Below are 12775 nucleotides of genomic sequence, written 5' to 3'. Positions count from 1 at the left end.
TATTCTTTTTTACATTATTCCCAAGTGACGTGTACTTTAACGAGTTTTAAAAAAGTGAGGTCGCAGTGCCGGTACACTGGGAGACATCAATGCCCTCCCATCCTGCACAGGCGATGTCGTACCTGCAGGGGAGGCATTCATGTCCACAATATACACTGGGAGACATCAATGCCCTCCCATCCTGCACAGGCGATGTCGTGTCTCTAGGGGAGGCATTCATTTCCGCCATTGCTGAGAGACATCAATGCCCTCCCATCCTGCACAGGCGATGTCATATCTGCAGGGGAGGCATTCATTTCCGCCATTGCTGAGAGACATCAATGCCCTCCCATCCTGCACAGGCGATGTCGTGTCTGCAGGGGAGGCATTCATGTCCGCCATGGTACCTTGGTCGTGTCATTTATTAAAAGAGTGAAGTTTCCGGTGGTTTGAAAATCCAGGCGATCGGGTACCAAAATGGCGGAGGAGCCCACGCGAGTCTTCGGTCAGGGCCGCTCCCCTTCGGGATGCACATTTCCCATGGGATTGCTCTTGTTCGCCGCCTTCTTAACCGGACAGGAGGGGTCATCACACCTGGTCGAGTGCAGGCCCACGTGTCACCTGGCCTGGTAGGGCCCCTCTTCCTTCTTCCTGCTTCTGGGCCCACTTGGTAGAGTCCTCGCCATAACCATTAAGGGGATGTGAAAGTGCCATCCGAAGAATCAATCCTTCATGAATCTCTTCCCCGACCTGGATGTACCGAATCGTTTGAAAATTTCCAAACTAATCATAAAGGCAATAAGGAAGGTCTTGGCCCTCATGGGATTTCATTTTTTATAACAAATCCTTTAAATACCCATGAAGAAATTTTTATCAAATTGAAATTTCATGAGTTTCGGGACCTTCCTCAAGGCCTCCACATTCACCTTGTGAGGTTTGAAACGATTCGCTACACTCAGCTCGGAGAAATGCTACATGAGCGATTGACTTCTCATATCCCACTTTCGGATCCCCTTAATGCCTGCACCCAGTCGAGCGTGACTTTCCGGAGTGAATGGGCAAGGCTGCCGGCTAACCGCTCGATGGTTTAATGGGAATCAAATCGTTTTGTTCGAGTTGATCCGCGAAGCACGCGAGTCGATTTAGCGTTGGCCAGAAGACTCGCTACTTAGCCGCTCATTCACCGATCAAATGCTCGGCCTTCGATCATACTTAAGCCTCGCGATGAGTAGAGACCGCTCGCCATGTCGGCTGTTTGCCTTCCCTACCTTCCCCTTGGATTGCCAGGTTCGATCGTCAATTTGATATGCAGCTTCCAATCCACTCCCCACTGGGAAAGTCCTTTCCCCTAACTCTCTAATAATGGACACTTCCCCTACCAATGTTGCTATAAAAATGCCTAGGTGGTCCATAAGTGCACTTCTTTATATACGGTTGGCCCCCTGGTAGGGAGCAACCATTCCGACAAACTACGGCAAAGGTCCCTAGGACGACGGTGAAGCCGGCAGACTCCAGCTTCGGATCCGCGATCCCGTCTATGCGAACACAGTTTTACGGTCCCGTGTAAATCACGGCTGGTCGTGCATAAATGCCGTCCATCTTCCGTGGCAGCTGGGAGGCCTCCGGGCGGTTTTCAATTATCCGACCGGTAAGTCCGTCGTAAACGTTTACTGCAAACCGAAATCCTAGGGCTGGACCATCGGGACGTGGGTTCCTTCGGGAAGGGTAGGTCGGATGGATGGTGCCGCCCCTGGGGAGACGGACATCCAGGACTGGGAGAACGAAGGGGATAAGCTAGAGATGGACGTCCTAGTTTGAGGGGAACGTAAAGCCGCTAAGCGGAACCTTGGGACCAGCGGAAACCGATAAAAGCTCAGAGGAACGTTCCTTCGAGAGTCCCCTTCCGTGATGGTAGAGTGCTGGAGGTAGAAAATGGAAGACCCAGAGCCACTTACCGAATCCCATGCGCACCTCCTCCTCGTCGTCGCTGTCGATGTGTTTGATGCCGGCGACCTCGAAGCTCCTGCAGGAGTCGAGACCTTCGGAAGCGGAGCAGTAGCAGGCCTCGTTCCCACAATCGCAGGTGTCCCCGGCACACTTGCACCCCAGGAGAGGATCATCGGTGTCGATGTTCCTGCAGGCCGGGCAGGGGAAGGTGAGGTCGTCCAGCGACACCCTCTCGATCATCCTCTCGACGGTGACCAGAAGGGTGCCGATGTACCAGGGCAGTTCCTCGTCGTTGACTTCGTCAGGACGAAGATTGCGCAGTCTTTCGCTATGACCAACGTCCTCGTCCCTGGAAGCTGCAGCAGCAGCTTCGGAGGAGGCCTCTGCGGTAGCGTCGTCCAGGTTCAGGGGCGTCTTCAGGTCCCCTGGACCCAGGGACCGGCTCTTCAGCTCGCACCTGGTGGCCTCCTTCCACTTCTCCATGCTCAAAGAGGACACTTTGGCACCTCTGCGCACTTTGCGTCCATCGGTCCAGGAGATGTCCTGGCCCAGGGTGGCTGCATCCCCTTGAGCACCGGATCGGGTATGGGGACGGCAGCGTCGGTCCGGGCATCCGCTCGTTTTCTTCCTCCGGCCGTCGACGCTGCACGTCGACCTGGACTTCTCCACGGGGGTGGCTTCGCCGAACCCCGCGTCGTCCTCCTCCGGGTCCTCCGACCTGGGGGAGTCCCTTCGCTCGCAGCTTCGCCGGCATTCCTGCCTCTCGGTCGACCCTGTCTCGGGATCGACCAACCGATCCTCCCGCACTCTTCGACGAGGACCTCGTCCCGAGGTCCTCTCCGTGCTGGACCCGTCCGAGTAGGCTGGCGGCTTCTGTCGCTCCCGCCAGTCCATGTACTCGTCCTCGCGGTCCCAGCCGAGGATCCCTGGGGACCGCATCGAGGCTCGCCACACCAGGGCTATCTGTAAACGAAAGGAGTAAAGCGTACATCAAGACCATATTCTACGGATGGACCTAAAGAAAAATATCGACGCAATATTTCTGCATGCCCCCGCGAGGAAAGTCCCGCCTTCAACAGGTACCGCTCAGGTGGTACCGAGGTATCCGGAATCACTCATCGGGGTCTGATCGGAACGGCTCCCTGATTCATGGTTGACAAAGGCAACTATCGCCCAGGCCTACACGTAGTGGGAACAAATCATGCCGGCTGACAAGCCCATTTTTAATACGCTTTTAGAACGCGCTCACTCCTTGCAATGAATCGCCGATCGATGGAAGTCGACGTCCTGGCGGTGTACCGCGGGTTGTTACAAGGTACCCTTTATCTAGAGTACCATTACCGTGTACCGAAGGTAGCCGGGATAAAAAATCGACATGCTGATCATTGCTGGCCGGGTATCGGGATTAATGACTCCGGTGATCCCCGCTGCGGGAATTATCGCGGGATAGGCGGAATTTATTGGCTCGTCGATCACCACGCGGCAAGGTGTCGCGCCTTTGAAAAGGTCCCTTCGGTCACTTCCAGAAAGTGCATCTGACTCACCTCGACGGAATTCCGCTCCACCGTCTCACTGGCCGCAGTTGCAGCTGCGTTGCGGACGCACAGGTAACATTCCCCGAGTCTTAGTGCCGAGGCCTCCAGCTCTCCCAGCTGCAGGACCAGCCCGCTACCCCCTAACGTCAGGGGCCATCCTTCCGGTACCACCGACTCGTTGCCCTGGAAAGACAAAGGTTTAAGAGGCTATTAAAAAAAAGGAAATTATTTCCCGAGTTGGGGGTACCGATTCCTTTCAAATCCCACCATGGGAAGCCCTAAAGTAGGTCCGGAAACTCATGAAATATCACTTTTCATTCTACATTCATTTACTTATCATGGACTAGAACCAACATGGCGGGGTCCGGGCACGTTTCCGATGTTATACGCTTCTTGGAGGCTTAGAATAAAATATTAAAGAGTTTCAGAACCTAGCTCGAACAATATAGAAAGGCGCTGAGAACTTAAATCGTGGGATGGGCCATTTGAAACCAGTCATTTTGACTGGTCTTAGAAGTTCTAGTGATAATCGGGGACCCGTCCAGATCGCCATCCTTCACTTTTACACCAGAGCTGGACTCGGCAGCGACTAGGGAATGCCATCTAGGGAACTTTCTCCAAATCGCGAGCTTCTAAATCTCCCTAATGGATCGTTTCCACCGGCCTCTCTCTCCCTCCCCGTTTTGCAACGATAAATCCGATTCCCGGCTTCCCAGGGAATATCAGGCCGACAGATAACCATCTAGACGTCGTACCAGATGAAAAACACTCCCGACATCATTATAACCCTCGCGCAAATGGCGCGGCCGATCATTAACTCCAGTATTCCACCTAAGTGCCGGGACTTTTAGTCCAGTTCCCTGAAACGACCTAGTTCTCGCCGAACCTTTACCAGTCACGTACCCAACGAGAATGACGATTAATGATCGCTAATAGTACTACTGCTCCTATGGCCGCTCGTACAGCCGCCGCAACAAACTACGACCACTACCTACGCTCTTAAAAAATCATTTTATAACATTCTTGATGGAAGTTTCATTCAGTGCAGTATCTTATAAGTTTATGCGCACTGCCTTCCTTCTTCACTAAATGGTGCTGGGGTCTTGTACTGCTGACGGTTCCTTTTTCCTTGCTCTAAGGACCTCAACCAACTTCTTGGGATGTTCGGGTTGGGCACTTGGTGTTCAAGAAAATAGTTAAAAATAGTATGACTCTTCCCAAAGTTCATAGGACCCCGGGCTAGAGTAATACCACACACAGTACGATTCTAGTGTGGTTGGTCGCTGGGGTTCCAGTTGTTCTTGGTGCGTAACGCTGCCATAACCAGCTCGACACGTGCGTAGGTGTCCAGCTCTCCACCTGCACTCTACGACGACGTCGACAAGGGTTCTAGAATGCGGCCGGAATTTAATCGGATCCAAATTGAGTCCCGAGGTGCAAGACAGGCCCGACAACGTCTAAACATGCCCCTGGGCCCGTTGTCCTACGAGATTTCCAATTTGATAATTGAGCCGCACACAGGTGCGCCATGGACAGGACGGGTAGGGACGAGGAGCCTTCGACGATGTTGAATCATCTCGGACATCGGATTACTCGCCCCCGAGTGAGTTGCTGATGTTCCACCCAACTAGGCAGCAACGTGTCTAGTCGGCTTCTTGTTACATGCGTGGGAGTCAGCCTTCCCACCTGTACGGTCCAGCGACATAGAGACGAATTTAAGGGGAAGTGACAACCCCCTTAAATCAGTCGATCTTAAATAACACACTTTTTCTTAAGGGTATTCGATAGAACCGCCTGAAAGTCTGATGACTCGTGAGCATCTAGGAATTATCCTGACACTTTCGAAGTTTGGGTTTTTCAAACAAATTTCCCGATCGATTGTCCCCGTCATCTGTGCTGGGTTAAGGGGAAGTGAAACCCCTTAAATCAGTCGGTTTGGACAAGACACTTTTTTTAAGGGCACTGGATAGAACCGTCTGAAAGTCTGATGACTCGTGGGCATCTAGGAATTATCCTGCCACATCTTTGAAGATCTCCCAGCTCCTCTTTTGTGTTTTGGGAGAATTGCAAACAGCGCGATGTTTGGGTGGCACTGCTCTGGGAATACGATCAAACTGTGTGTGTGTGGGTGGGTGGGTGGGAACGAAGAACGGTTCATTAAAGGCCGCCGATCACGAGGGACGATGAATGAACTTCTGCTTTCATAAGTGAACTTGCGAAAGGTGAAGGCTAGCCGTAGTTTTTCCCCGGGATTGATTAATGGAACGTTGTACTTCGCGGTTTGCGGATAAAGCTATCATTTGCCGATTACACAATCCGCCTGACACTTATGCACTCTAATAATAGGCAATTACATTACGAGGGTCTCGGTTTGGATGAATTTTTCCCTTGACCTTCTCTACCCGGTCGTTCCGCGGTTTCCAACCAGACATTAAGGCCGTCAACGAGTCCTAACCTCTAAATTGATGAGCCCGAACCTCCTGAAATATCATTTATCATCAGAAATGTATTTACTACAAGAGTATTCAAACCGGGATTCCCGCGAAGAAGGGTACACGTCTATGAAATTTCTTAGCGCCTTTCATATCCCCTTAAGGGAGCTGGCCTGTTGTGAAAATCTGTCCAGGAGTCGCATTCGAATGCAGGGAAGGTCTCGGAGCTGAACTCCATGAAAAAAATCATCCAATGTGGTGGGGTGGCTTTTTATTCGGCGGAAGTGGCCAGGGATCCAACCGGCGCTGCGATTGCGCGATCTAGGATCGCTCGTAGGAGCGGAATGATCGATCTTCCTCATAGATCGCGGTGGGTCGCTACTCGACAAAGCTGGTCTCGTCGGACGTGTTTTTTGCCATGATGGGGGAAACGCGATAAATGATCCAGTGATCGATCGCGGCCGATCCGAGGAAGGAAACGTGCTGGTAATTCGACGACTCCTCTTCTGAGTGGAACTTTGAACACGGAGCCATTTCGACATATAGGCGAAATTCCCCTGACCGTGCTGGGGATATTGGGCCAAACGTCGCTCTTAGTAGTCAAAGGGTTAAGGCGAAGTGAAAGACGTTTTATCAATACTTTTACGCTTTATTTGTATGGAATGACCATTTCATATCACCTTAACCCTTTGAACAAGGAGCTAAGAGGTTTAATACACAAAGTGTAGAATTGCTATACGGCGATATTGGGTCAAAATGACTGGATTTCCGTTTAAGGGTTAAGGAGGAATCCCGCGGGAGATGTCGCGATGTCTCTCTCGAGCCATCTCTCGCAAAACTGGGCGGACCGGCGCGTTTTTCTTGGACGGAACTTCCGGCGAACGCGGAAAGCAGTCCAGAGGCTGGAACCTGGCCCAGATTCCAGATCAAGATCGAGACGAGAGGTAATCTTGGGACTTGGCGAGAAAAGGTGGACTGCGATACAAATTGTTGTAAATAAAATAGGAAAGATTAAAAAAGGAAGACGTAGCGTCCTGGCAGCCTTCGATGACGCCACGACGTCAAGAAAGTCCTAGGATTGAAAGAGTCGAGGATGGACAGGGAGAAGAGGTCTTGGGGATCTTGGGTCCTGGTGAGAAAAGACGGATTGGGATACTAATTGTTATAAATAAAATAGAAAACAATTAAAAGAAGAAAGACGTAGCGTCCTGGGAGCCTTCGATGACGCCACGACGTCGAGAAAGTCCTAAGGATTTAAAAAGTCGAGGATGAACAGGGAGAAGAGGTCTTGGGGATCTTGGGTCCTGGTGAGAAAAGACGGATTGGGATACTAATTGTTATAAATAAAATAGAAAACAATGAAAAAAAGAAAGATGTAGCGTCCTGGCAGCCTGCAATGACGCCACGACGTCGAGAAAGTCCTAAGGATTGAAAGAGTCGAGGATGAACAGGGATGAAGAGGTCGAAGGACTGTCGTGATTTGCATACGTTGAGCAAAAACTGTTGACGTTGGTCTCAGAGACCTTGTAGAATCTGCCAAGAATCGCTTTCCCGTCGTCCAAGTGGACGCGGGACGGCAGAGAATCCCGTGTCGAATCCCAGGAAGAAGGAGGGAGCAGTGGAAAGGACCAGGAACCGATCCCAGATACGGAAGGAAAGTGAAATCCCCGAGATCTCTAGCCTGAAAGACACCACCCAGAGGAGCGCGAAGGTTTTCGACTATCGCGAAATTTCATCGGCGGCGTCGAATGTCGCGCCGCCTCGCAGGAACTGATCGACCAGGACAACGTCACGACATTTATGATGAATGCGATAGGCAGGCACCATGGCGTCTCATTAGCAGTCGAGACCATGTTCTTGAGAGACTACCGTGGCGATTTCCGAAGATCTATCTGCACTCCCACTGGAGATTTCCCTGCACCGTGAAAAATGCCCGGCACCCGAGGACTCCCCCACCCTGGGCGAAGATATTGCTTTCTAGGTGGGATGAATTACTCGCGCCCATCGATACTTTTTTATTTTTTATCGAGAGGCTCGCCCGTTAGCCGATCGCGATCGATAGGCAGCTATGCGATTGGCCCCGGGTGCAGAAACGTGGTCGAGTCCTGGGGATTGGATCCGGTCGATGGGCCAATGCCGATCGCAGTGCGCCAACCCGATGAAAGTCCGTAGAACGATCGCGATCGCCACCCCACAAGAGGAATGGAGAGATCGATCGGCGATCGATCCCTCGCAACGCAGGCCACGACTCGGGGAATTAATCGGCATGACATCGGAGCTTCTTGATCTTGAGCTCGGCCTATCTTCCCTCCGTCGGAGAGAGAACCGTTTCGAAATTCCGGTTGCAAGGCTAGCTATCGTTTACCTAAATCTGCCGCGAGCAGCGATCGGCACGTCCCGACTGACAAGGGGTTCCGATCGGTATCGAACTGCGTTTGCAGGCAACTCGCGAACTCCAGGGTTCTCGCTGTGAATCGTGTCGACGTCGACGGTTCCTCGGATCCTCCCTTCTATCGTCTACGGGAGATGTTTTAAGGGGACGTGAAAGTGGCGTCGAGGCGAGCTCCCACGAGGCATGCGCACTTTGCGCCCGACAATGGCGGGAGGGTGCCGCAACAACTCGTTTAAAATGCAGATTAGGCCGCTGTCTTTGACGCGCGTTACTTTGTGCGGCCGCATGGGTGCAGAGAGGTTATGCACGCCTAAACCTCGAACGTGTAGGCACGCGGCCCTCGGACAATGGGAACGGCATTTCGAAAGACCGTCCTCGGAGGTAAGTGGACCGACCGGGCGCCGTCACTCCCCCGGCCTAGAGTGGCAGTCGGCGGTCACGCGGCACGCGGCGAGGGTGGCGGGCGCAGTCGCTGCACGACCGCCGGACCGAGCGGACCTGCGCCACCAGCTCCCGGAATCGCCGCCTGGGATCATTGGGCCTGGTAATGAATCAACGATAGAACCGATACTGACCATTAAACTACCGAGGCAATTGGCGTTTTCCAGCCGGCTTGATTGGGAACTGGGCGAGGGCGACCTGGGCTTTGCTGAGTCACACCCAGGTCCGTCCAGCCCACGACCTTAATTGGGTCGACGCGTGGATTCCTGATCGGGAGTTCCACGTTATCGCCGGAATCTGGGTCCGGTCTGGTACACAGAGGACCGGCGAAAGATCTGGCGGTACTTTTCCCCCCACGGGGGGAAAAGGTCTGGCAAATTGCGGAAAAAATCTGCGAGACGTAGATTTTATCCGCTGATTTAAGGACAGTAGGTTATTTCCGTTAGCGGTACGATGAAGCGGTCTCGTCCGGCGCACGAGACCGCGTCGACTGGGAACAACGAGACTTGCACCGCGAGCACAGTCATCGCTCGTCATTTGCCAATTATGAAACCAAGTTGGCTGTCGGCGGCTAACTGGTCACTTGATTAATCCTGTGAGCGTGGATCCACCTCCGTACCCAGATACTTATACTTGAATGCGACTAGGTAGACCGTTGAAATGTCTCCGACTGGAATCAAGACTGATGTTCCAACCGGTCTCGCTGGGCAACAATGAACAAGGGTCAAGGTTGAAAGTATGATTAATGCTGGGTAGCAGACGGTCTGATTTATCACCGGTCCCTTCCGAAGCTGTATAACCTACCTCTAAATTCCCAAAGATTGAACAAACGATGCGGAAACAAGTAGACGTAAAATTTGTCTATATTAAAAATGAAATTTCATGGGTACGAGGACCTTCCTTCCGGCCTCCATATTCCAGCAGTAAAGTTTGAAACGATTCGGTGTACCTAGTTCGGTGAAAAGTTCCATGAACGACTGATCCCTCGGATGCCACTTTCACATCCCCTTAAGGATCCCCTTCTGGGGAACTGGAAGGAGAAGATCGGAGCCCCGAAGCCGTTGTTGCATTATCGGCGTGCAACTGCAGGCCCATTACGATGGGATCGAGGGCAGCGGGACTTAGATAAATGGCGTTTTTCATGGAACATTGTCCGACCCGGTCGCCGACGTCGGTCGAGAGGCGTTCGCCGTCTCGCAATCCAGCCACTATCTGATGTGACATTTCAGGAAAATATGACGGAGTCGTTAGTTGGGCCCCCGGAGAGCCGGCTGTCTCGCGCCGGTAGTAATTATCGTTCTCACGATGCAATTATCGCGATTGTTGCCGCGGCCGGTGAGCCCAGGTCGGAGGTCACACTCGGAGCTGGAAAGTTCGGCCACTTCTGGCGCTATGCCAGCCGGAAATCCCCGATCCCGACGAAAGGTCTCTCTGATCCTGGCAATCTCTATCCTGGCAACGATCAACGTCGTCCAGTTAGCTCTGCCCGCGACAGAGTCGAGCTGATTTAAATCCTTTCATTAAAATCCCGGTTAGAATCATCATCTTGGTCGTTTGTCTCCTCACGTGGGATTGCTCGAATTTTGGCTGTTAGGAAGAGGAGCTGAGGCTTCTGTCTCTTGGAAGGAGCCCTCGAGAGGATGCCGGCGGATTGTCCAGGCTAAATATAGCGAGGAGCTAATAAAGTGCATCGCTTAATTAGCAAACTGCCAATCATTTCTTTATCGGCTTCTTTGTTAACGACGACCGGCCGAGTCCTCCTCCTCGGCCGAGACGGGCGCATCCTGTCTCTGATTGGCGCGTCGCGAGTTCACGGTTCCGAAGCTTAACCTCCCTACACTTTCGTTCCCCTCTCTCTTCCTTCCTAGATGTTCCTCGTCTCCTTCGGCGAGGTTCCAGGAACCGCGGAGGCCGAACCGGGCGACGATGCCACCAAGACGGTTGTGCCACTTTGAACAGTCTTCGACTCCAGGTATCCGTCGATCTCGAATCTTCCTCATTCCGCGTTCCAGGACCTACCAACACCCGGGAATCGGTTACCGGATCCTGGAGCAAGTGGAAAACCAAGTCGGATGTTCCTCATCGCTATGGGTACCCCTGGGTCCGCCACTCGCAGGGAACGATAGGACCAACATCTTCTTCTTGGTCTTGCAGTTGTAGCCAGGTCTTGACCCTGGTCCTGGACTCTTCGCAGGAAACGCCAGGATCAACGACGGCGTTTCCACGTTCCTCCAGGCGGAGGAGAACCGCAGGCTCCAGTCAGGGAACAGGACGAGCGGAAACCTTCCCGGTCTTCGGCAAGGCTGCCCCTAAGCGCATCGGTTAATCACCTAGCCGTGGCATCTCCCGGATGCGTCCTCGATGCGACGACGTTCCTGCGGATGTGGCCGAGCACGCATCCTCGGAATCCGCCTCGGTACCCGGCTATTACGACGCTCGTCGTCGCCATTGCGTGCAGTCGCGAGCCTACCGCTTCCAGGCATGACCGACGTACGAGATTATCGTCCGAGTACCCGCGTCCAGGTACAGAGGTGGGCAAGGCAAGGAAGGGGTCCAGGGGGACCAGCTCCGGAGCGAACGCCACACGTGCCGCTGGTTCCAGGCCCGATTGTCCCTCTTACATCGGCCCGATCGACATCTACCTCGTGTACACTTGCCGGCTACTCGCAAAGAGGGCTTGATAAGGGAAAAGGTCAGCGCTGTACGTGCGAAAGCTCGCTCGGTCTCTACCGACAATCGGCCGACAACTACTCGACATACCTGGTGCCGAGCACTCAATCCGCTCCACGCGATATTCCGCGGCCGGAAATCGTGGGAGACCGATCGCCAGCAAGAACTCCACCCAGTCGATAATTGGCTGGGTCGGTGTTGGGCGATTGTCAAAACCAGGTCGCTGGGGCTTAAATCATGCGAGGACTTTTCCATGGTAGCCGGTGCCGGGGACGGGATATCCTTGGAGCCGGAAATCGTGGGAGATCGATCGGCCGGGAAAAGTGCAGTGGGTCGATGGCTGGGTGGGCCCGGTAGTTGTTTAGCCATGACCGATCGCCGTCACCCGAATCAGCGGACCTATTCATAGGAAAGTCTCTTAGTCTCTTTGCACCAGTTGCTGCTAGGCGAGAATTCCCTCCGCCATTGGAGTCGCAGGTTTGACTTTGTACATTTGATCTCTTCGCGACTTCTTCTGGGAAGATGACCAGGTAGAGAGTCTACCGGTCCTGTGCATCGGTGACTGGAAGTTGCCTAGGTTTTTCTCTTCGTCCTTTTTCGATGAGCGAGGCTCCCTCCGTACTCGTAACCCCTTCTCCATGTAGCGTGCAATTTGTTATTACGCCTTCCCGCGAGGAAAGAGGCCGACGAGCCTTCAGGGTGGCGATCGTTTAACGCGCTCCGATCTCGCGAGCTCCGGAAAAAGGCCGACAATTTGATACGTCGACTTTTCCACTCCACCGGAATTTCCTTTTGCGTGCCGGCTCTTCCGTCCCAGTTGCAACTTTGTATCCAGAACGCCCATTCTCGTGGGTGGTCAATTCCTTTTTCAAGTCCTTTCAAATCCTCCTCATAGGGACCCTAGAAAGGTCCGATGCTCTGCATCAGCTAAGGACATGAAACCTTCGACTGGCGACAGCGATTTTTCATTTTTTTTCTATGAAATCATGGCTTTTGTCAACCCTGGTCGGGTCTATGGTTGATGGTTGAAAGGATATCGGCTGCGTCCCACAACAATTACATTTTGTACGGTTTTTTCTAAGAAATTATGGTTTTTATCAACCCTGGTCGAGTTTATCGTTGATGGTCGAAAGGATATCGGCTACGTTCCATGACAATTACATTTTGTATGGTTTTTTCTAAAAAATCCTGGTTTTTATCAACCCTGGTCGAGTCTATCGTTGATGGCCGAAAGAATATCGGTTGCGTTCCATGACAATTACATTTTGTTTGGTTTTTTTCTAAGAAATTATGGTTTTTATCAACCCTGGTCGAGTCTATCGTTGATGGTTCGGTCAAAGAGGTATCGACTGCGTTCCACGACAATTACATTTGGTTTC

The 12775-nt window shown here is 52.6% G+C and overlaps 1 protein-coding gene across 1 annotated transcript in view; it reads right to left on the bottom strand.

Annotated features, from left to right (window-relative positions):
• The window catches only part of LOC105703468, a 112101-nt gene that overhangs the window by 50381 nt on the left and 48945 nt on the right, over window positions 1-12775 (bottom strand). Inside the window, exons 4-5 of the mRNA XM_012431886.1 lie at window positions 3471-3644; window positions 1935-2889 (exon numbers count right to left, since the gene is read on the bottom strand). Of these exons, the coding sequence (XP_012287309.1) occupies window positions 1935-2889; window positions 3471-3644 (1129 nt within the window). The remainder of the gene's footprint in view (window positions 1-1934; window positions 2890-3470; window positions 3645-12775) is intronic.

This window comes from Orussus abietinus, unplaced genomic scaffold (genome assembly GCF_000612105.2).
Source record: "Orussus abietinus isolate OABI.00-Male unplaced genomic scaffold, Oabi_2.0 scaffold83, whole genome shotgun sequence".
NCBI lineage: Eukaryota > Metazoa > Arthropoda > Insecta > Hymenoptera > Orussidae > Orussus > Orussus abietinus.
This window is presented reverse-complemented; position numbering and strand designations above follow the sequence as displayed.